A 24,265-nucleotide genomic window follows, 5' to 3' on the forward strand; every position below is an offset into this window, starting at 1 on the left:
GCCTGGCCTACTTAAGGGGGCTGCCGAGAGGAGGGAAGGCCAAGTTGTCAGCAGCGCTAGGTGCTTGCTGCTCAGATAAACCTGCAGGATTAGTGGCCCAGTTAAAGTTGGGGCAAAGAGGATTAGCCTCTTCTCTGAGGTGGCGAGAGATTCCTTGCGTGTCCTTCAGCACTGCCAGCTTCAGAGGGAGATGAGAGGAGCGAGAGGGGGCTAAGGGCACGCCAGGTGAGACCCCAGTTATCTTGAGTGAGAATCACCTTTGTGGAGAGTTTAAAAAGAAGACGGAAGGTGAGGTGTAACGACTAAAGGTGAAAGGCAATGAAGCGCTGCATAAATGGTTTCCAGCTTGTGCCTTCATTAGGAAGGCAAAAGCCTGTAATTACTAGCCAGGTGTTACAGTTAGGTCAACCATGCTTTCACAAAAAATATTTAAAAGGTGTGCAGATTTTTACCAATTATAAGCCATTATGGTAATGAGAGTTTGCACTGAAAATGTCATATTCACACTTATGAATTCAAACGTGCGCCAACAGCTGCTGTCATTTCATCTAGGAAGGCCTTGTAATTGTAGGTAATGGAGGATGGACCTCTGCTGCCACCAGCAGGCCACAGCTGGATGCCTCAAACGACAAGATTTACATTTAAATGTTCATATCATTGCCCATCTTACTGATTGGCTAGAAGAAAGCAACATCCATCCATCCATTTTCTATACTGCTTCATCCTCATTAGGATCCCAGCTGACTTCAGGCGACAGGCGGGGCCAATCGCAGGGCACATATAGACAAACAACCATTCACACTCATTTATAGTCGCCAATTAACCTCACCTGCATGTTTTTGGGAATGTGTGAGGAAGCCGGAGTGCCCGGAGAAAACCCACGCGCACACGGGACAAACTCCACACATGCAAACTCCACACAGAAATGCCCAGGGGAGAATCAAACCCAGGTCTTCCTGTATTGGCCAACGTGCAAACCACTAGACCACCGTGCGGCCAGAAAGCAACATATGGTAAGAAAATTTCAATTCAAACAGTTAAGTGTTACTTTCTGTCACAAGCGTCCTGTTTATTGTCCGTAGCAACAATGTACAAAATGATACAAAACAAGTCTTTATATAACAGAAATGTAAACTTTGTGAAATGTGAACAGTGACCTTCAACAGCAATGCTTCATTCAATGCAAATGAGGTGTGCATAGCCTTTCAACTGTTCTTATAGCACAACACAGATATGTATATACATGCAGTGTATATACCTGTATAAAGGTAGGTGACACATAAACAAGATGGTGTGCAGGGCAAGGAGCCAACTGCACTGAAAACACTGCAGCAAATACAGAGAAGCACATAATAGCGAGGCCTCTGCGTCCATTATGCAAATACCCCACAGCTGCGAGAAACAATAACTGTGGCAATTCAAAGCCAAACCCTTACACGGAAGGCTATTGTCTTGTATTTGCTTGACAACTGTAACCTTGCTCATCAGGCCCATTTTTGCCACAACAATGTCTTTGTTGTGCAGCTATTGAATGAGCACATTGCACATTGTCTTTCTTCCGCTATAAGCTGCCCTGCCTGAGACATAAGACTACAGTATAGTTACATTTAAAAACAACTGTATTAATGCCATATAGAAATATACTGCACCTAGCAGATACACACTTTATGATCACATCATATAGAGATCCCTTCAATATAAAGCAAACAATCCTTAGCTCAGGTCTGGCTGAGTCTATAAATATTTATTGCTATATTTTCCTCCTGTTGTGATTATGTATTTATAGATTTTCACCAGTGTTTGCCCTGCTAATGCAGGGCATTGCAGGATGCAGTAATTAGGATTCTGTATGACTCTCTATGACTCAATGATGTATGGAATAATCCCTGAGTGAAATGCAGAGGTACAGAATATATTATGATATGTTTTATAAAAACAGTTTAGGTCATTGATGCATTAATATTGTAGTATTTTTATGTCTAAATTGAAGATTCTTTGGCATGTTGCACATCTAGAGTCGTTATGATTGCTCCGTACAATCCCCCAGGCTGTCAGGAAGTAGTATTTACAATAATGTCCTGTGAATAAAAGGCACATGTGATTTGTGCAAATGAGTGCACTTATTGATCTAATGGTCCTCAGCGGAGTGATCGCCTCCATGCAAAACGACCCTCCACTGTCTCGTTACAAGAATCACAGAGTTAGTCCACCATGGCCATCAGTGCCTGGACGTAAGGGGCTCCATCTCTATCACCAGATCACGAGGCCGCGGACCCCGACTTAATTCCACCACTCGTGGGACCACGGTGGACCAGCGGTCTGATGGAGGACAGAGAGAGAGAGAGAGAGAATGGGCTTTTCTTGAATCTGTCTTAGTCACAGTGTCGTGTGGAATGTGTCTGCAGTGAGAATCTCACCTCTCCTCAAGCCTCTGACACTCTGTTGAAGCCCGTTGGCCTGACAGGTCTCGCTCTTGCCTGGATCCTCATTGATGATTGCCAGGTTTTGATTCCAGTGGCACCAGTTCACCTCATCCACCCTGTTCAACAAACATGTGGTGTGCATTGTAATATACCATTTGGATTTCTGCCAAGGAGGTTATGCTTTCGACAGTATGGTAATGGTAATGGTCATGGTTTAGTTTACTGTATTTCGAATATACTTAACAAATTACAGTACATTAAAGAATATCCCGTTTGCATTTGCACATGTCCGAAAAGGAGTAGGAAGGCAGAGGCAGAGCTTAGTGACTCCTACCCCTTGTCTGTGTCTCAGCAGTTACTGATAGTTTGCTCACTTCCTGTGTTTAACATGTTCCAGATTACCATTTTCTGTTTGTGTAACTTCCTCCGGACAGTTTTTAATATTTATTGCTACGTATTTAAAAAATAGTGTGCATTCTTTCATGTTTAACTGGTGTGAGAATCCACAAACAAAAATGTTAAATCTATTGTTTATAATGGGGACAAATTCACAACAGCTTTTTAAAAAAAGGACACAAGTTGTCATCCAGACCCTATAACTCAATTTCATCAGTTTTTAATTATGCAACACATGTTATTTATTAATATACTTTTGCTGTTTTTATCTGAATGAAACTTAACCTTCTTTTACAAATGAAGATACTACATCGTGGCCATTAACTCAAAGATTTAACAAGGTTCAAATGCTTGGACCTTGTTATAAATCTGCTCTCACTTTTGTTTAGCAAATTGATATTTGCATTGTTACTTTTTCGGACAGCCACAAAACAGCAGCCAGAAGGAATGTTCTATATGATAACAAGTTCCAAAATTTCAACATAAGAATACATCTTATTTCAGAAAAAAAGTACATGATTGTAACTTAAAGGCTTATAAAGTAAAGTAAGTATAAAGTAGTGCTTTTTGTACGTTTGAACATACCGTAACTTATACTGTAGTGGTATGTATGGTCCTGGAATATGTACAGCTACTTTGGAGTACCATCTTTTAGTGTATGACCCAAGTTCCCAATTCACTGTACGCCAATTGTCATAGGAGGTCCGTGAATAAAAATTAAAAACAACTAGAGCCTAACTTTCACAATTACAAGTGCACCTGAACGCCTCACAGCGCCTGCACAGTGCGGAACAGGAAGGAGACAGCACCAAGTTGAAGTGCATTTCATGAGCAAGTAAGTAGGTTCGATGATTATGTTGTGCATTAAGAGTGTTTAATCTTCAAGGTTTCATTTGAGAACCACTGTGATCTGTAGTTGTATTTGTATTGTATTTCTGATCTGATCCTGACACAAAAAGACATTCATTTTAGTGTAAAAAAAATACCTAAAGCACCAGCGTCGGTCCGGTGTTCCATCCCAGTTCTTGCCCACAGTCACCATCTCGCCAACTCGAAAGGACTTTCGAATACAAACTGGGAATGAGCGTTCAATGTCCAAGATGGTCGTTGCCCACTTCAAACAGAAATTGTTTATAATTAATAAATGTAATGATTGTAGTTGGAGCAACATATTAACATTTATAAATAAGGTCGAGCACTCTGCTATTGATTTTATTTGGGGTGCAGAATTTGCCATCTCCAGATTCCTGATTCCCCTCCCTCAAATGGAAGTTACAGTACATCTTTAAGTGTCTCTTTATTAATTCCGAATCCAAGTGGATCTACACGTCAGGACGCCACTGTGAATTTCACTGTCTAGATTTGTTTTTAATTCTAAGAAGAACCAACATTCCCAACTAACCTGCAGCTTCCAAATCTTCTTGCTCTCCTTGGACACCTGGCCCACCGTCTCCCCCATCAGGGCAATCAACATGTTGAGCAGCAGCACAAAGGTGAGGATGATGTAAGTCACTAACAGAATGAGGAAAACTGCAGGATATTGAGCACTGTGGATCATGTCCAGTTCTCCCATCCCGATAGTCAGCTTGAAGAGGTCCAATAAGAAGGTACTGAAGGTGTCGGGATCCCTGCACTTGGGGTACGTCGGGCAGCCTCCTTCGCAGTTCGTGCCCGGTGGAGGGCACACAGTGAGGAGGGATACCAGGGCTGATGGAAGGTTAGAAAATGTTTCTGAGTTGATTTACCCTACAGCTACAGCTACAGCTACTGGACAGTTCATTAGGCACACCCGAACAATCAAATGAAATCCAACACAAGAAACACACAAAAAAAAATCTGCCTACAAAGATTACCATTCTCATATTTGCTTGACACAGTCAGAAAGGTATTCATTTAACAATATGTTCTTGTGGTTGCAGTTAGCAATGGTGCAGGGCTACAGACTGAGACATTGCGAGTAAATTTGATGTGTTCACACATGTCGACCAGATACAAATATACGTCCCGTATTGAGTTGACAAGGGACAGGCTTTGCCCCTTATTACACTATTACACAGTAACATTTTGTTTTTAAAACATACAAGCCATGTGTGTTACTTCAGAGCTCGTTTCTATCCCATGCGGAAGATACGAGTATCACGTTCATGGGGTAAGTGGTAAATTACTTATTTAAAGTGTCACTTAACAACCTTAACACTAACAACATTAACACAAACACACAGTGTATCCAGCTTGAACATAGCGATGCTATCACAAGGGTCTCGAACACGTAGCTCTTGAGCTAGCAGTACCTTGCCAGATGACGTTAAGTAGCTCATCAAAGAATATTTGCTTCAACTCTTAGAAACCACTGTGCTCCTAGTAAAAAAAAAAATTATTGATTTGTTTTGATAATCAGGGGATTGTATGCAGAATGCTGGTGCCAGCAACTCATGCAGTAGTTAAATGCATATGATCAGGTTATCAATAGCATTTAATTTCAGAGGTTTGGGAGGGCTATGCTTCCATCTATCTATTTTCTATGCCGCTTATCGTCACTCGGGTTGCGGGAGTATGCTGGAGCCTATCCCAGCTGACTTCGGGCGAGAGGCGGGGTACACCCTGGACTGGTCGCCAGCCAATCACATGGCACATATAGACAAACAACCATTCACACTCACATTCATACCTATGGACAATTTTAGAGTCGCCAATTAACCTAACATGCATGTTTTTGGAATATTGGAGGAAACCGGAGTACCCGAAGAAAACCCACACACGCACGGGGAGATCATGCAAACTCCACACAGGGATGCCCAAGCGGAGATTGGGACCCGCAAACTCAGGTCCCAATCTCCTGACAGCGTGGCCAACATGCTAACCACTCGGCCACCGTGCGGCCGGTTTGGGAGGGCATGACAGAAAATAACTGAGAACCACTGAGCTGAACCAACATACAGTATTAGATGCAGTAGAGTTCTACACCACTGCATCTGTAGGTCAACTTAAAATGCATGGTCGTAGACAACCACAATGTACCCCACCAGACATTCTGTCTTTGTCCATGTTATACAATAGTTCCCTGCTATTTGTGTGGGTTATGCTCCAAGAACCCCAGTAAATGCCGAAAAAAGTAAACTTATGGATGCACACAAAAAAAGCCCTGAAAATGCCTATTTCATTGTAAACCCCATATGATGCCTGTCAGAGTTATTTAACACATTTAAAATGAGTTTTACACTTTAAGAAACAATTACAGGCATACAGTGTACAGTATTGTACTTACAAAATATGCAGTTACACAACATCACGTCTTGTCAAAGCATCTTCCTACTGAAAAATATTGAATGAATTGACTTGTGAGAAAGCGCCCTCTGTTGGATTCATAGCTGCAACACTCTTTTTTTTTTTCTCCTGCAGATAGTGCCATCAAACCACTTTCTATTTAAGTTACCAAACAAAAAACAAATTATATATATTTTTAAAAGTGGAGAGAAGAGACATCTGCATGAATGCTGAATAGGCGGGAAAGTCCTGTATAGTTATTTGTCAGGGGCAAATACTGCTGCTACATTTTCGGAATAAAACTGTAATCTTTGTTCTGCAATGGTGGAAAATAAATAAATATAAATCAATTTTAAATGATGCAACTTTACGGCTGTTCGGTTAGGCAACAGGCAGCTTACCTGATGCATATCCAATCATGAAGAGAACGTACACCAGCAGGAATCTGAAAAGATCTTTAAAAAGAATCTGAGAAGCAAAAACAAACACGTCTTAGCTGCAGTTGAGCTTTGTAGATCTCTTCATGCACCCCACCTTCTGTATCATGATGCTGTAGGTGCCAGTGAGCTTGAGGCCTCTGGTGAAGTAAAGAGTGTTCATCCAGCCCAGGACAAGAGCAAAGACCATGACAGACACATAGGCCTCAATGCCAGACAGGTAGAGAGCGGCTGTGACTATGATCAGTATAGAGTAAATGAAACTGGAATAGACACAGAAAAAGGTTGTGGTGCTAAAATCTGACACACTGTGCTCAGACACAGTACACACATTAAACTGCATTCATGCAAATTCACAATCGTGTTTGACATTAAGTACCCGTTGTTTAAGCTGTGAGTTTAATTAGGGATGTAAACTTGAAAACATGGTGGGGAGGAATTAAACTAGACGGTTCAATTAAGATGATGCAGAATTTGCCCCGGGTAAGATGTGAGGAAAAAGGAGGGTGTGGGAGGCAGCGTGAGACTTACTACAACAGTTGAAAGGATCCATCAATAAATAACGACTTCACCCCGGGGCACTTCTTCAAGAAGAGGTCCTTAATCTACGACGAGTTGCAGGCGCATTTCCATAAATGCAACAACAAACACAAGTGAGCAACCAGGCATCAAACATTTAACATGGACTCACGTTGGTTAGGAGGAAGAAGATTCCAGACGCTAAGGTGATGACCTCTCCCGCCATCCTCAAGTAGTCAGTGGATGTTGTGTATGGGTACGGGGGCTGCGGGACATTCAGATCTATTTCATTTACTTCAAAGACTACAATATAAAAAACTACAAGATTGCTCAGTTTTGATTGACACAGGAAGTGGGTCAGAGTATTTAGATTGATAATGCTTATTAATCGCATCCCAATTTGATTGAATATACAGTCATTTATCCACGACTGTACAGATATTTTTCAAGCCAAACACATGTATTTAATAATATAATAATAACAATATGGTAACTGAAACCATTTTTCTCTAATTATTCTTCTTAGAATGAATGAGAAAATCGAAACAATATCACACTGATGTTGACTGCAAGCACACCTTTCTGCTTGAACTTGTATTATTTCTAAACACGATACATTACAGCTCTACAACCACAACAATAAACACATTTTGAAATGAATAGCTATCTTACAGTGTAAAAAAAACATTATCTCCTGTGTAGTTGTACCTCATGTTGCCTCACTTCTTCTCATTGTTTTTTGTTGTTTTTTGTTACCCACCGTTCCCTGTGTGGGATGGTGATAAGCCACCAGTGTGAAGGTGATCATGGTGAGGAGGTAGGAAACTACGCTGATGTAAAAGGTCACGGCTGCAAATTTCTGCCACTTGGCTCTGAGCAGTTCATTGATAGGCTCCACTGCCAGCATCTCATGGCGGGTCTGACAAGAGGACCACAAACATGAAGTGACCTGTCATCTGACTTGGAATAAATTGTTTGGCCATGTGGATGTTGGGGTCGTTTTTACCTCATTGCGACTGTTGTAAACGAGGATTTCCAGCACAGATGGCTCCTCTCCACATGTGTCCAATGAAGACAGATCATAGAGTGAGGAGTACACCGGTCCGTAAGCCCAGTCCTTAAACTTGCGTGACAGATGACGGACGTCCTCGTCTTTGATTTCACGACGAATGATGTGTTGAAAAACCTGTCAAATGAACAATATCACGACATAATGTGACCACGTGCACTGAAGGATAACTTTGTTTGACAGTCCTTAAACGCACCATTGTACGTGAGCTAGCCTTCTCCCACTCCGCACAGATTGTCAACTATACTGTATTTTTATCGGGTTTTTTTCACTTCACATTTGCTCCCAAATGCTGATACTCAGTGGGAATGCATAAAGGTAAAGTTTGATGATGTTATCGAGTGCTAATGTGTATATTTGTTGTGTGCACAGCTTCAAGTTAATTCATGCTAGCACACTGCCTGTTAGCACACACATCAAGAAGCGGCGCTATAATCTTCTCTCTGAAAAACAAACTCCAAGCTTATAGTGGTGGATGGTGGGTCTGTATTCACTCTGTGCTTTTAATATGATGTTGTTCCTGTCTTAGTTTTACACAATACATACTAAATGAGATAAATTACATCGCTATACGACAAAGGTTTGGACACCACGGCTTTAAATGTTGATGCAGACCTGGCTATAAGTGTGGAACCAGGACTGTCACATACAGTGTGTTTGTGTCTATGAATGTGTGCAGATCCAAATGAGGTGTTTTTTAGTCTTGGCTAAGCTGCATTCTAGTTGTACTGGGGCCCTTTTTTCCATCATCCTTACCCCTATCTTGCCCAGCTTGGCCGCCATCATAAGAGGTGACATGCCATCATTGTTGAGCACACTCTCCAAGCTGCAGTCTGGGTACAGTTTGGCGCTCTTGATTAGAAGCAAGTCATACATCTTTGTGAGGAAACGAGTGTTGTCCTTGGTGTTGTCAGCGATGTGAACCAGGGCGTGGAGAACTGTGTTACCACGGGAATCTTGGCGCCGCAGGTCGATTTTCTTGTGGGGATTCTCGGTCAGGTAGTGTACAATGTTAGGCTGGTTGGTGCATGCGGCCAGCGACAAAGGCAGCTCACCTGCAGGAGGCAGAGGTAACACTTATAAATTGACCGGGGAGCACTGTATGTGTAACACATGCTAATCAACATGGGGGTAAATTAGGAACTGTTGTTTGCTTGTGTTTTGTTTTTACAAAGCATACTAAACATGGATCAAAGATTGGACTTAAATCCCTGCTATGAAAACAGCACAATTAGCAGTTGTTGGAGGGAGGGACACATTGGGGCCAAGAGTGCCAAAAGCAGCTGCAGAAAATGAGCCGTTGCTATGGGTGACAGATTACTTTGTCACCTCACATAGAAATGCTCCTCTTCATGGATTTGCACGGGTGCACGCAGAGTGTTAGCGTGAGTGGAAATCCCATTAGCCATCAACCCTGCCAGGTTCCTGTTCACCTCGCTGCAAAGCTCCGCAGCAAATTACTCACACTGTGCGTGAACATTCTGGGATTTGGGAATGACAACTGTGTTACCGGCAAATAGAAATCATCTCGTGTGTGATGGCTGAGGAGTAAAATGCACGTCGATAATTATAATCAAATATAAGCAAAGTGTTTACACTGAGTGGACCAGAGGAAAATTAAAAATGTCATTTCAGTGCTGGCGGTAAATATTGAAATATTGACATTTTATTGTCGGCAGAGTTTGTTGAGAAACCTTTCCCTTATTTTTATGTACTTTGATTCATTTTAGTTTGGCTCTTTTAGTTTATTTGGATGGTATGGTACGTACGGTATGTTACGGTATGGTAGTGTAAGGTATGATATGTTATGGTATGGTTTATTTATTTCATGTGGTTACATTTGCACAATTCAACATGTCCAAAAAGGAGTAGTACAAATCAGAGCTTAATCCTCCCCCTTCTCCATATCTGTTCTTGATCATTCATTCTTTTAATTGGTTTATTCGCTCTAGCTATCTTATTTATTTAAGTGACAGTTTCAACAAAAAATGTGTGTTTACAAAGATAACTATGCTCAACTGTATCCACAACAGAAAGATATCAATTTACTCATCTAATTGAGAAGTGTTTCTAATGTTTTTGTTCCAGCTCCAAACACATAGCACAGTATCACAGTGATGCCACAATGCAACCACAATAATAAACATATTATTACATCAATTAATTAAATAATTCATACAGTACATGTGCGATACAGTACATCCACCATATCCACCAACAGAGGGCAGTGTTTAGTTTCACTGTAAGTGAGGTCCTTCCCGCCCAACGCAGGAACACAGGATGTTTACTTTCCACTGCAGAACACAGACAGCTTTCTTCTGACACACACACCCCGAACACATGACACACTGTTAATGTGTTAGTTGAGCATTGCCAAGATGCATTTGCAAAACTGTTGTGGAAGGTGGAGTCTTGGTAGAAGCGGCAGGTAGTATGTTTGCCAGTTAAAAAAAAGCACTTTCTCTGCCAAAAACATGTACCAAGTAGGTGCTATTCCATACTGGCCGCTGCGTTTAATACAGAGAATGTGGAAAAAGAACGGTCTGTGAAGTCACAGACACACCGCATCATTACTTTTGTATCATTTCCTGAACACTTACTCGTGTCTGCAGTGTATTAGCAAGAGATTTAAGGGGTTTAAAGGGGTGTGGTGAGGAACAAAAAAGCACAGTTCCAAATAGACAAAGGTTATTACCAAAGTAGAAGTATCCGCCCTCGTCTCTGGGCTGGAAGAAGCGTCCTCTGGCCTGTGCATGAACGTCAGCTCCTTTCTCCACCAGTAGTTCCACATACTGCTTACAGCGTCGCTCGATGGCGATGTGGAGTGCCGTCTGGCCTGACAAACAAACGCTTTAATTTATGTGCAAAGTCACATTTGAAATATTCAGAAAGAATGGTAAAAGTATGAGCAAACAAAGACGTCTGTCTCACGAGGAGGGAGTGCAAGAAAGTAGAGGACTTAAGGGCAGATGTCTTATAAAGCTGAGTGACATCTGTGACATCAAGTGTTCCTAGAGAAACTGTGCCCCTGAACTGTTTAGGATGTTGCCACCTATCCAAGGCAAGAAAGAAGAGTTCAATTATCCTCAAAGTACATCATACTTACTTTGTAGATGGATAACAGTGAGCAGGTTAGCCAGAAATAGAGACAATAATGGGCGGCAAGCCAGACAAATAATAAATAACAGCTCATTTACAGAGTTGTAAATAGTCACTGAGCGTATTTACACTGTAAATACATTCCTTTTTCTCACAATGGGGTCTCATCCACCACATTAAACACAAACAGCTTTGACACAGCGGTGGAAGGTGAAAGAACTAAAAATATGTAGAATATTTTTGGATTACAATACAGTAATCCCTTGTTTATCGCTGTTAACTTCCAGATCCGACCGTGATTAATTTCTGGATTCCTTTTTTTATAAACGCAATATTTTTGTAGTTAGAGCATACAAAACCTGTTTACTACCTTGAACTAACACCCCTATAGTCACCTTCACACTCGTATTATGCAAAATAGTAGACATAGTCCCAGAAAATAAGCCATTTAAGACGTAAATAAAAGTCATGCTCGTGTGTGTCGCAGAAAATGTGTTCCAGACATGTGGTGGACAAGAAGCGACGTCGGGGGTTCTTACTATGAGTGTTACTATTATGTTGTTATTACTGTGCCTGTTGTGAGATAATTCAAACCTGCAATGAAAGCCTGTTGCTCCGGCAATCAAGTCTGGTGTGTGTGTGTGTCTCACCAAACATTACAGTAACATTACTGACACCTAGTGACCAGTGAAGAATACATTCACAATTTGAATGCGCAATTTGAATGTACATGTGTGTTAGTTCATTTAATGCTTAAAATGTAAAAAATGCTTAATTTATGGCAAAAATGTGTAACATTTTCTTAAATATGCATATTCTTTGACTAATATGTCATATTCTACCATGAAACAGCATGATTTATGAATTAATATATTTTTTTAAAACGTGAAACTGCGAAATTCGAACTGCGATGTGGCGAGGGATGACTGTCTATGCATACCTCTGTAGTAGACATCCCTGAAAGGTGTGTTGATAAACTCTCTGAGGTTTCCAGTCTTCTCTGCAATGTCAACCAGCAGTGGGATGGTGTCATTCTGGCCACTGTAGAGGTTCAACAGGGCTTTAGGTAGACATGTTTTACCAGTGGATGGCTCTGATGGGAAAATGGCATCAAAACAAAGAGCAAGGCTTTAGCTACAACTAATACATGTAGAAGACGTTGATGTAATATCTTGTTCATTTCACTTTGTATTGCATGTAGACTGTCACTGCAATGTTTATTTAATCTTAGTTTTTTTCTTATTTTCCAACATTATACTCTACCTGCACCTTACTTCTGTCTATCTATGACCTTAATTAGCTACAAACAAGGAACAAAATATTAGAACCACACCTTTTTTGTACTCCAACATATCACCTTGCGTGTATCTAGCTCACAAAAAAGCACTTGTATTAAATCTTATTATATTGTGCATACAGTATGTATCTAATGTTGTGGCCACTGCAGGATTTGTTGAGCAAAAAAATCTATCTAAAGCCTATTTTTAGTCTATTTTATTTTAAATATTTGTGGAGATTGTTTAGCGGCCTCAAAGAAGCAACAGTTTGCTGTGATTTTTCTCTACTCCTTGTTATAAGCCTAAAAAAAGACACCTAAGCACACACGGGAAGCTTTTCTTGGGCCTGCCCATTGGTAGGACAAAGTCTATGACATCATCACCTTTTCCCGTTCACCTCTATCTGGGTCAAACACAGCAAAGAGCACAGAGGAAGAGCGGAAAACGAGAGTGAAGTCAACAAGGTGGAGATAACAATGGGTTCTGCTTCAGAGCTAAAGACCCAATCACACACACATCCTGTACTTGCACACACACACCCAGCCTTACCTCGGAATTCCTCATCTGTTAACCTCTTGTCATTATTTTGCAAGTACTCCAAGAGACCCTCCATGGCCTCGGGGTCCCCACGTGACACACAGTCGAAGAGAAGAGAGCGATTGAATACTTTCACAACCTTTGGAGGGTCCTCACTTGGACCGTCCTCGCTGGATGTCTCTGTTTTACTACGAAGACACAGAAGCCCTAAGTGTCATGCAGCAACTGCAAGATGCAACAGTTAAACATAACACAAGTTGTGTTTTGCGACACACTACAGTAGCGGCCCAGAGGTCAGTAATATCAGTCGTAATATGGGAAACAAACAAAACAAAGAATGATGTTGCAATTTTAGGAAATTTGGGTTGGGTAAAAGTTATAATATCATGAGAATAAAGACATTAAGAGAAACAAATGTATGAGAAGAAAGTTGGCATATTTGTAAAAAAAAAAAATTCAATAGAAACAGCAAAAATGCCAAAACAAGCAAAAAGGAGGAAAAAGTTCATTCATACTAATAATATGCTTTGTCACCGTCAACACAAAGCTGATATGCAAGCTGTTTTTTCTTCAAATATAAAAACGTCTCAGCATACCATCACGTGTTGGTTTAAAAAATTTAACAGTGGCCCCTCCTCCTTTGATATTTCAGTATGCAGTCCCCAGTGGAAAAGGTTTGGACACCCCCCTGCTACAGCGCTTTAGTAAATGCACTGTATGGTCAAAAGTCTAATTAAGATAAGACCACTCAACGTGAATGCTTCTATGCTTCCAGGAACAGTTTGGGGAAGGCCCTTTTCTGTCCCAGCATGATTGCACCCTTGCGCACAGCTCATTGGTTAGATGAGTTCTGTGAGCAAGAGTGTTACCAGAAGAGTGGAAGTTGTTATACATACAAAAGGGGAAGGACCGACTCCATATTTGATTCTACTTTTACTTTCTGTAGGTGTAATGGCTGGTTGTCCTAATACTTTTTTCCGAGATAGTGTAGATGTCTGTGAGCAAGGCATGTGCTGGGTGGAGGCAGCCTAAATATTACCTCAACGGCGGCAGGGGCAACCAACAACATGCTCTCTGTTAGTTCAATGAAAGAAGCCCACAGTGTGTGTGAGCCTCACCTCTGTCTACAGTGTGCCACTTCTGGGAGTTTTCTATGACATTATTTTTACAGCCCTTGTCCCAATGGCAAGAAACTTCGCTCATAAATCAACATACAGTATTACTTATTAGTCGAATGGACAATTTCTAGATGAACTGTTGTGTTTTTCAGTGTTGGTTAATGTTATCAAGATGCCTCCTCACCCTCTGGGCAGCTTCTTCCTGCGTCGCTTCTGGTTACTTGTGTTCCTGTAGGTGCCATAGTCAAAAAGGGAGTCCATGGGTGCTTTCTTTGGACCTGGAACCACATTTGATTCATATATGGTGGATTCCAGTAGATCCATGGGGTTGGAAATGCCCTTCTTGAAAGCACCTTGAAACTTCATCCGCAGGTTTTGTCTGCCGTCCACAGGCTGGCCGGACTGAACCACCAGCTCCTGGACCGCATCCTGACCAGTGTCTTGAGTAGATGGGGAACACTCCGCACTCTCAAATAATTCTGAAAATTCAGACAAGGGAAAGGCCGCTTCGTTCTCAAGCTGAGCACCAACATCGCCGGGGTCAACGGAGAGGGCTTCTCTGGCTGGGACAGTGCAGACGGTGTCGGCCTTGGACAGGGCGAGGTGGCACCTTCTCAGGAGGGTCGCAGCAGTGCGGCCCTGGAATAAACACAATAATACAGAGTCACTTCCAAAGGGTTTTACCGAAACTCACAGTGAGTATGATGTGAAACACAGTTGTACCTTGCCACTTTGCGGTTCAACTTTTGCAGCTTCACTCTATCACGGTTTTTCAAAAATATATTAATAAATAAATCATGCTGTTTTGTGGTTGAATACGGCCTATTATTGGTCAAAACATATGCATATTTAAGCAAATATGAAGTGTTTTTGCCCAACTTAAGCATTCCCAAGCATAAAAATGGCTAGATGAACTAAATTACAAATATAAGGCATTCAAAGACGCTGACATAGTATTCTACACTGGTCACTAGGTGTCAGTAATGTTACTGCAATGTTCGGTGAGACACAAAAGTCTCAGACTTGATCGCCAGAACAACAGCTACGGCACACAACGAATCCTCTATGCAGACTGGAATCTGAGTAAAAGTACAGCTCTCAAGTTGATCAGGCATTCCTTGACATATATAGCTAAAGTCTTGCATATTTATGTTTACCAATGCCACACATAGTGGGCTGCTGGTCACGTTGACGTACACCTGTTTCAAGGCAAGTTTATAAGTGTTGTTTGCAAGTCAGTATCTTCAACAATTGTGCGTAGCAATGTGATGATCCGAGCTGGATATGAACTTGTCTGGTACAGTTCTCCTCTAGCAAGAAGTCTGTCCATTTATTGTGTCCCGTGTCCATTGTCATGCTATACCCAAAATTAAGTTTTTAGCAAAGTAATAAAACATCGAAACAAGGAATGTAAGCTTGGACCACTTGTGCAAGAGACTCTGCTTTTGACCATTTGCTTTGCCACTTGACAAAGTTCCAATGAAGAGGTGGGGGTTTTTTTTAGTACATTTTTATACATGTATGGATGTTAAGGAATGTCAAAACAAAAATGTTTAATTAATAAAGGCTTGATGATGGACACAGGAACATATTCTTTCTACTTCTAGCATTTTGTATGGGGGAAATTTGCTTTTAAAAACCCATCAACACATGTCAGAAACTATACAAATTAGAAGAAAAAAACATGTACAGTACAAGTGACACAAGAGACAGTGATGTCATTGGCAGTGAGTTAAATGTTGAATGCGCCGAGGACAGTAGCAAAAACAATCATAACTTTGCCTGTTGTTAATACACTGTTGGTATGTTTCTTTTATTAGCAGGCCTTGCGTACTGTAAACTGCAGCTGTCTTTTTCCTGGTTGTGTGCAAAGTAACAATGGTGTCACTCCATTCTTCCTCAATGTTACAATAGCAAAGGAGAACTAAACAAAGACAACGCAAATACAGTCATGGGAAAAATGATTAGACCACCCTTGTTTCTTCAGTTTCTTGTTCATTTGAATGCCTGATACGACTAAAGGTACCTTTGTATGGACAAATATAACAATGGCAACAAAAATAGCTCATAGGAGTTACATTTTTTTGTCAGTACAATGCTATAGCTATTCATGTAAGAACTTATGATTTTGGTTATTATCAAGAAAACCATGGAAGTTACTAGATATCAGCTCTTAAATTAGAATAGAATAGAATAGATTACCTTTACTGTCATTATACAAGGTACAATGACATTAAAATGAAACTCTTATGAGCTATATTTGTTATCATCATTATATTTGTCCAAACAAATGTACCTTTAGTTGTGCCAGGCATTAAAATGGATCAATAAACTGAAGAAACAAGGGTGGTCCAATCATTTTTTCCATGACTGTAGACCGTAAATACTGTATGCCCATTTATCATATTTTACAGGTTGGCATTCAAGGCTTCTGTACCTCATTCATCCCTTTTATCACGACCGAGTGCCAAATTCCTCTTCAGATGGAGTGGAAATGATGGTGAACCATGTGGGAAGCCTAAAAATAACAAATAGGAGTTACTGCAAGGCCAATTATTAAAGTGTATGCACCGTTTCAGAAATGTCTGAGCAACATAAAAAGGGCTGTTGTCTGTCGTTTGGAAATGTGGAAAACATAGCAAAGACGACGCCAAAAGAAATAAGGTGACTGTTAAGTCTGCTCTGTTATTGGTCAGAGGGACCAGCAGGCAAAATCACACCACATGGTACTTTTAACAGATTTACTCTGAGCACAGAATAATCTGTCATTTCCCAGCCATTGTGGGAACATAAACACACATGCAGCTGATATGGTCACCAGAGGCGTGTATACAACATGTCATGCTTCAAAGCATCCTCTCAAATATTGCATTGGCTCATGTCATTGCAATCTAATCTAAACCCTCAAAAGGAGCAAGACAAACACCAGAGGGACGGAAGGGGGGCAACTAGCTGATGGAGCGCCATGACTCACACACTGGATTATCATGCCGTTGCAGGTCACTTAACATTTGATAGTGAACAGACACACACAGAGAAGATGACCTTGATAAACCTTTACAATAAATGAGGTAATAAGCACCACAGTTTCCTCCAGCTGTCTGAATACGTAAATCATATTTAAATAACTAAATCATATTTAACTTGTGCAGTATTTAGTAAAGGTTTTGAGAGGAACACTCCAGTTTCTGCTCTGCTGCTGTGACATGGCAGTAAAAAACCTCAGCATCTCAGGAACACCATTAACCACATTGCAGTTTTATAATAAAAAACACACAATATCTTGATTTAAAGTGATTTAATGTCGTGTAACTAAAAGCAAACCACTAACAAGATAAATAATAACCAAAGGGTATTATGAACTTGAAGTAAACATTTTAAAATGTTGTTGACTACATGTTTATAGGTAGTAGTATTAATAATGGTAATAATGAACAAAATGTGTACTTTACCTTATTCTATTTTATTTGTTAGTCTCTTCAATTCTTCATTATTTTCCGCAGTTCTTCACACCTCAAAGTGGAATTCTAGACTGCTCAGCCTCAGACTTCAGTTGACTGAAGGCGTTTCAGCTAAAACCGGTCCAAACGATGGAAAAGTCCAGCAGACCAACGCATGCGTCTTTCCGTGATTTAGGGCGGAGTGAAGATGTCACTTGGCTCCAAAGTTACGGCCAACTGGGAAGGTGCGGTACAATAAACAGCCGCTTGATGGCGGCTCTGAACAGAGAGCCGTTTAATAATAGTGCTCACTTACTACTTCCTGGTTACAGAAAAAAATAAATTGTAGAGATGAATGTATACAAACTGCCTTGGTGTCTTTTCTCATGATTAGCTGTGATTTAATAGTGGACATTTCTTTTACATAATTTAGTAGTTACAATATTTTGAAACAGCTGTGATTGGCTGGTGACCAGTCCAGGGTGTACCCCGCTGGGATAGGCTCCAGCATACCCCCGCTGGCCTAATGAGGATAAGCGGCATAGAAAACAGATGGATGGAATATTTTTGAAACAGAAAAAAGACAAAATATTGATGCACACACATAATGTCCACTTATTCAGCAGTCTATCAGATTTGATGTAATAAAGTAGGCAGTACAACTGGATGACGAAAGCACATTAATGCAGAAAATCAAATAAAATGTTGCACATTTCTTTATTCCATTTGCTCTGCACAGGGAATTTGAGTATGAGGTTTTAAGAATATACTTTAATGTAATAAGACATACAGTACATTTGAGTATATGAGAATCCATGGGGTGTCCAAAGTGCAGCCCAGGGTCCATTTTCAACCAACAACTTGTTTTTTATTGGCCCACGTCATATTGTAAAAATAAAATAAATTCATTATTAATGAGGTATCGGATATTAGATATTGGACTAATTTGGTTTGCCACCTAAGCTAAACTAGGATGTGGATGGTTTGGTCAGATAGCTTAGCATGACCTATTTTAGCATCTTTAATGTACAAAATGTATCAAAATGGCCCCCTGTATTCTTTAATTTTTCTGCATGCAGCACTTGCTGGAAAAAGTTTGGACACCCCTGATACAGAGCATGTGTTAAGACAGGGGTCGGGAACCTTTTTGGCTCAGAGAACCATGAACGCTACATAATTAAAAATGTATATCCGTGAGAGCCGTATAATGTGTTTTTAACAATGAATACAACTAAATGTGGGCGTTTGTACGTAAGACCAACAATTTTAGAATATAATAAGTCTCTAAATGGATTCTTTTTAATAACGTTGTTATACTGAAGTAAACCAATAATGAATAAAACATTTTTTATCATGAATGGGACTTTTGGTGCTGCATGGTTTTGCACCGTACTCTGTCTTTCTTTCTTTTTCACATCTTCTTCATGCAATTCTGCAGAATTAGCTAGCTAACTATTTCATTAAAGGAGGGAAGTTTACTACTTGACCTCTCAGTGACTCGGGTAGGCTACCACATTATCCAATAATTATCAAGTTTTGGTGTCTGACCCGGAAAATATCGGAAGGACAGCTGGCATTGGCTCTGGCCACCCGCACTGTCTACAAAATGGATGAATGGATTAAAACGCATAAGAAAGTTTTATATTTTGAACGTTATTTTTAACACTGCGATTTCTGTAATGCTTTACTTTAAAATCCATCCATCCATCCTTTTTCTATGCCGCTTATCCTCACTAAGGTCGCAGAGGGTTTTACTTTAAAATGTAAGCAAAAACTAAATTAAAAAATAATATATTTTTTTCGTGTTAAGTGTCTGAGAGTTAGATGCAGTCATCAAAAGAGCCACATCTGGCTCCCGAGCCATAGGTTCCTTACCCCCTACATATACCCCCTCCACTGGTATAGCTGCTTTGAGAGCCCACCCTCATTGTCAGGTGTTTGCAAAAAAAGTGAGGGTCAGCAGATGACCAAAGACACACAAGTGCACAGACAATACATTTGTAGTGACAGAACCTCCTTCAGACCGTGCAGAGTGCCACTGGAGGGGAAAGGCCTGTCCTGCAGTCACACTCTGTAGTCAAGATCAGCGTTCATTTTGTTATACAGCTCATAAATAACATCAACGGTGGCAGAGAAGTTGATGAGGAATTTTTTTACTTTCTCCAGACATTCTTCTTCCTTGACATCCCGGCCTTTGGAGAGTGCCTTCAGGAAGTCTGACTTGTATGGAGCGGCAAATAGAGCTGCCTAAAAGGAAAAACACCGGCATCTTATTCAAAGTAAGTTGAACAATAATGCAACTGATAATACAGACCTTGCATTCATTTGCTATTTTAAAATAATCAAAATGTGATTGAAGTGTAGTATTTCACCTTTAATTTAATAGTTTGCACATAAATATTTTTGAAATTATAGCCATTTTATGGAGAGTATGCCCATTTTTAGTATTTGGCCACACTATATAATACACTGTATATAATAACTGTCTGGAGCCTGTGGGCATCACCAAATAATTATTATTTTTATTCATTACCAGTATGAGTATTAGTATTAGTTAGGGATGTCCGATGTTGGCTTTTTTGCCGATAACCGATATGCCAATATTGTCCAACTCTCAATTTACGATTCCGATATCAACCGATACTGATATCTCTTGTCGTGGAAGGACTGGACTGGACAGGACTGGATTTATTACCTTATTATGTATTTTTATTACGATGTATTATTATCATTAATTATTGTACTACAAATTTGACATGATCTGTTCTGTATTTATTTATGTATTCTTATTCTATTTTCTTGCTTGGTTGTTTTATTTTGTGATTAAGTGATTTAGTTCATTATGGCATTTTTGCAGAACTGCTGGAAATGTGAATTTCTCTTCTATCCATCCATTCATCCATTCATCCATCCATCAAGACCTTCAGGGAGTGCAGATTATTTGTGCTTCACTGAATGGCTAACAGCTAGCGTCCCAGATGCTAATGAGGGGAGCTAGCCGACTTCAGAGCAGTCAGAGCGGACAGGAACAGGAACATGAATCTGTGGAATGCGCAAAAGAGGTGGGCTTGCATTGTATGTGAACAAACTGTGATGTCATCCTGGCCATGTGAACATTAAAATGTCCATCTATACAGCATTTATTTAATATCGGTTTTCATTATCGGGATTTTTTTTTTTTAATTTTTATGCCAATATCGGGCCGACAATATCGGTGGGACTATATTATCGGACATCTCTAGTAATTAGTATTAGGCGTACTAAAAAAGAATCGTTATTGTTACAATTATTTCAATTGTCCAAATACTTTTGAGGCCCTGAATAAATGTTCAAATACATTGTGGTGGTGTATCAATGCAAAAGGTCTGTCATTGGCCCAATACTTCTGCACCTATGTGTATATGACAGGTTCTCTAAACCTGCAGAGATCAGAGAGTTACCTATGTTTTTGTGTTATATGTTTTTTATCGTGTGGCGGTAATGGAACAGCTCAACTTTTAATTTTGACTCCCTCGGCAGTTTTTTTTGTCAGCAGGTTCGGAGAACGTGTCATATACTCACCAAAACACAACATTAGGCACACCTCTGCAATTTAACAAGATACGAATGAGGGTTGTATCAAAATATGTTGATTTAACAAAATGTTTATTATTGTGGTTGTAGTTTGGAGTGGTGTGCACTACAACTGAAACCAAAACATTAGAAACACCTCCCAATATGATCAGTGCACCACTCAGTCAGATTTTTGAATGTAACTTTGATGTAACTCATTTGACAGCTCATATGCAAGCAGTTTTGTGACAAGTGGTGAAATGTCGAAAAAGGTGTGAGAACTCACCCTGAAAAGCTGTTGAACCCACCAACTATGGTATCGCTTCAGCGTCAGTTCATATGCTTTCGTCACATTGGCTCGAATGAGGTTTGGGTTGTTTTCATCTTTTTCACCATCGAGCAGGCTTTGAAGGAACACTTGGATGAAGCGCAGACCCCTTGGCGCATGCAAGATGGTGACGAGCGCAGACTTCAATCAACAGACACAAGCTTGTAAACAGTCAAAATAAACTTTTAAAACCTTTTCAGCCACATGAGTGCCAATGTGGCTCCAACTTTGGGCCACTGTGATCCATGCATTTCCTTCTCCACTTCCAAAATTTGCTGAAGGGTCCTGAAGCGTCCTGGATTGGTGTCATAGACTGCCTTGATTTTCTAAACAAAATAAGTTGTAACATTTTACACAACAAAAATATACACAGTATATATATATATATATATATACATACACAGTATAGTGATTTCCAAAAAAATGTTTTTTCAATCCATAAGAGAAACATGTACAGCAGCACTTACTGTAATATTCCCTAATATGTCAGCTTTGATGGGTGCAAAGATAGTCGGACCAAGGCAGTCTGGGGACATATATTTGATCCATAACTTTAGAGAACTTTCATAATAGATACTGTAAATAGATAGATAGATGTTCATGGTCATGGTTTAATTTATGTTGAACACGCTAAACAAGTTGCATTAAGGAACATCATACAAATACACTTGCCCATACAATAAATCAGGGTTGTCCAAACTTTTTCCACCAAGGATCAAAGGATGCGGGGGGCCACTTTGATATTCTTATCATTTTTTTCAATTTTATTTTTTAAAAATCTATTTACATACCCTGTACATTTCAAGCCAAAGCTTTGTGTTATTATTAGACTCAAAATATGAGCTTTTTTTCTTTACACCAGGGGTCACCAACGGTTTTCCTTGTGAGAGCTACATTTACAAAATGAAAATGGCCAAGAGCTACTCATTTTTGTAACATTTATTTTCAGAGCTTATTTTAAACCCAAACAAAGCGAATTATGCTTGTTTTACCAGAACATGAACAAAATGCTGGTGTCCACAACTCACATTTTGTATTTCAGAAATGCATTTTTTTCTACTGTTCTTTCATTATTAACTGAAAACCTGAATGAAAAGCAGGCTTGCGGGCACCTCATGTGGTCGTGGGGGGCTACCTGGTGCCCGCAGGCACCACGTTGGTGACCCCTGCTTTACACTGTGCCTTTTTGCTCTGTTTTCCCTTTAATGTTATTTGTACAATGTGCCAAATGCCAGTTACAAATGAGTCCTCGGCTCATTCTGCAGAGCAAACCCTTTTGATGAAGAAGCATAAAAAATTAATACATAAATAAATACAAATACATTTATTAAACAATGATCAATGGTTAAAATATATTGCTTCATGACATTAACTACATAAAAAGAAGGTCACTTCACTGTTTTTACTGACTCATTAGCACAGCGTTGTCATTAGGTGTGCCTGAATTAGGCGACCAGACAGGTGGAGTATTCTGTGTCAGTAGAGAGAACAATGAGATATGAGGACCTCCCGTGACTCCTGCTTGACCCACAGACAGCTTTCAGACACCTGTCAACTCTTTCCTGGTCATGACAGCACATTACGTCTTGTTTTTTGAGCATTGGGGGCTGTACTTATTTTCTACTCACTCCACAGGATCCCTATTAATGGTGGACGTGTGGCAAAGGAACGTGCAAAAATGTAAAATTTATCATGACAAGAGCCCAATGTTTGCAACAAAGGGGCACAAAACAAAAGAAAAAGTCCCACACATTGCCAGTCACATCCTCATTTAACAGCTGAGTGGGCCTTTAATGGGTCATGGCCAAGAGATTTCTAGGGCAGGGAAAACAATGGGGACAAGGAAAAAAGCATTTATTATGGACATCAGATTTGGTTCCTCTGAAAGGTTTCACATAGCAATTTCCATAGAGAACCTTTGGCATATTAATACAGAATGAAGTGGCACAAAGATGCCCTGGCACTGGTGAATGGGCAAGCGGAACATGACACTGTACTCATCAATTTTCTTCAAATCCAGGGCAGTCAATTAAATTATTCATGATAAAACAATCGGAAGGCGGTCTGATGAAGAGAATGTGATCTAAAATGTCAAGGATTTGATTAAAACAAGCCCAATTAAACAGGGTTTTTACATGTATACACTAGACAAATCTCACATAAGCAATTCCTGATGGTGGAAAACTCCAAATAATGAGACATTTCATTCATTCTCATTGCACCAAACAGTCAGAGGCACTCGAATGGGAAAAAAATTGCATCACGCACATATTTAATATTATTAGTAATAATAGACACTGTATAATAATATTACTCTTATCTGTTGTTATACACATGTATTATTATATATGTATGGTTCAAGAATGATCATTGTAATAAAATAAATTCACAAATTATGTACACAGTCTAGAAACATGATCAAGTATACAAGATGGCATTACTCACCAAAGAACGGGGGAAGGTATGACACCGTTTCTAAAAACGGTCTGGTTTCCACTTGTCTGTCAGCTGGCAGTGGCCTGAACTGGTGCTCCAGTAGGAGAGCCATGGCTTCTTCTTGTCTTCAACGGTCTCTGACTTCACTCAGAGGTTATGGTGACAGACTGTTAGACTCACAATGACCTCCACCAGACCGGGTGGCACACAGTCAAGCAGACACACACATGCACTGCACAGACTCACGTGATGACTGATAACACAAACAATAGTCAAGTTCTATGTTAAAAACAGCATTACAAATTCTACTGCTTTAATGAGTAATACAGTTTGAGTGAGCCCAAATCACATATTTTTGATATATGTTGCA

At 40.0% G+C, this 24,265-nt stretch overlaps 2 protein-coding genes across 4 annotated transcripts; both read right to left on the bottom strand.

Annotated features, from left to right (window-relative positions):
* Positions 1–1,054: 1,054 nt before the first annotated feature.
* trpv4 (transient receptor potential cation channel, subfamily V, member 4) lies at positions 1,055–17,763 on the bottom strand. 2 transcript variants are annotated; one of them, XM_054774565.1, is made up of 18 exons: positions 17,592–17,763; positions 16,577–16,657; positions 14,493–14,778; positions 14,324–14,417; positions 13,034–13,209; positions 12,148–12,300; positions 10,804–10,944; positions 8,865–9,163; positions 8,046–8,225; positions 7,800–7,958; positions 7,212–7,304; positions 7,052–7,125; positions 6,618–6,783; positions 6,485–6,551; positions 4,222–4,526; positions 3,806–3,933; positions 2,418–2,539; positions 1,055–2,319 (listed from the first exon to the last, which is right to left on the bottom strand). In XM_054774565.1, exons 2-18 carry the CDS (start codon positions 16,583–16,585, stop codon positions 2,219–2,221), a joined length of 2,553 nt encoding a protein of 850 aa, XP_054630540.1. In that variant the 5' UTR covers positions 16,586–16,657; positions 17,592–17,763; the 3' UTR covers positions 1,055–2,218. The 2 variants fall into 2 exon arrangements, with proteins under 2 accessions (XP_054630540.1, XP_054630539.1); XM_054774564.1 differs by having other exon boundaries at positions 14,324–14,778.
* A 543-nt stretch (positions 17,764–18,306) lies between these two features.
* On the bottom strand, positions 18,307–24,089 carry gltpa (glycolipid transfer protein a). 2 transcript variants are annotated; one of them, XM_054774566.1, is made up of 6 exons: positions 23,905–24,089; positions 21,927–21,985; positions 21,652–21,785; positions 21,418–21,568; positions 19,737–19,826; positions 18,307–19,650 (listed from the first exon to the last, which is right to left on the bottom strand). In XM_054774566.1, exons 1-6 carry the CDS (start codon positions 24,005–24,007, stop codon positions 19,510–19,512), a joined length of 678 nt encoding a protein of 225 aa, XP_054630541.1. In that variant the 5' UTR covers positions 24,008–24,089; the 3' UTR covers positions 18,307–19,509. The 2 variants fall into 2 exon arrangements, with proteins under 2 accessions (XP_054630541.1, XP_054630542.1); XM_054774567.1 differs by having other exon boundaries at positions 18,307–19,826.
* Positions 24,090–24,265: the final 176 nt, after the last annotated feature.

The sequence above is a fragment of the Dunckerocampus dactyliophorus genome, chromosome 4 (genome assembly GCF_027744805.1).
Source record: "Dunckerocampus dactyliophorus isolate RoL2022-P2 chromosome 4, RoL_Ddac_1.1, whole genome shotgun sequence".
Taxonomy (NCBI): Eukaryota; Metazoa; Chordata; class Actinopteri; order Syngnathiformes; family Syngnathidae; genus Dunckerocampus; species Dunckerocampus dactyliophorus.

Coding starts and splice junctions, on each gene's coding strand:
- trpv4 (XM_054774564.1), bottom strand. Junction 10,945..12,147: donor CAGGGATGTCTACTACAGAG/GTATGCATAGAC, acceptor TTTGTTTGTCAG/GCCAGACGGCACTCCACATC. Junction 2,540..3,805: donor GACCGACGCTGGTGCTTTAG/GTATTTTTTTTA, acceptor TTTGTTGAACAG/GGTGGATGAGGTGAACTGGT.
- gltpa (XM_054774566.1), bottom strand. CDS start 24,007: ATGGCTCTCCTACTGGAGCACCAGTTCAGGCCACTGCCAGCTGACAGA. Junction 21,786..21,926: donor ACATATTAGGGAATATTACA/GTAAGTGCTGCT, acceptor TATTTTGTTTAG/AAAATCAAGGCAGTCTATGA. Junction 19,651..19,736: donor AAGAAGAATGTCTGGAGAAA/GTAAAAAAATTC, acceptor TCTTGACTACAG/AGTGTGACTGCAGGACAGGC.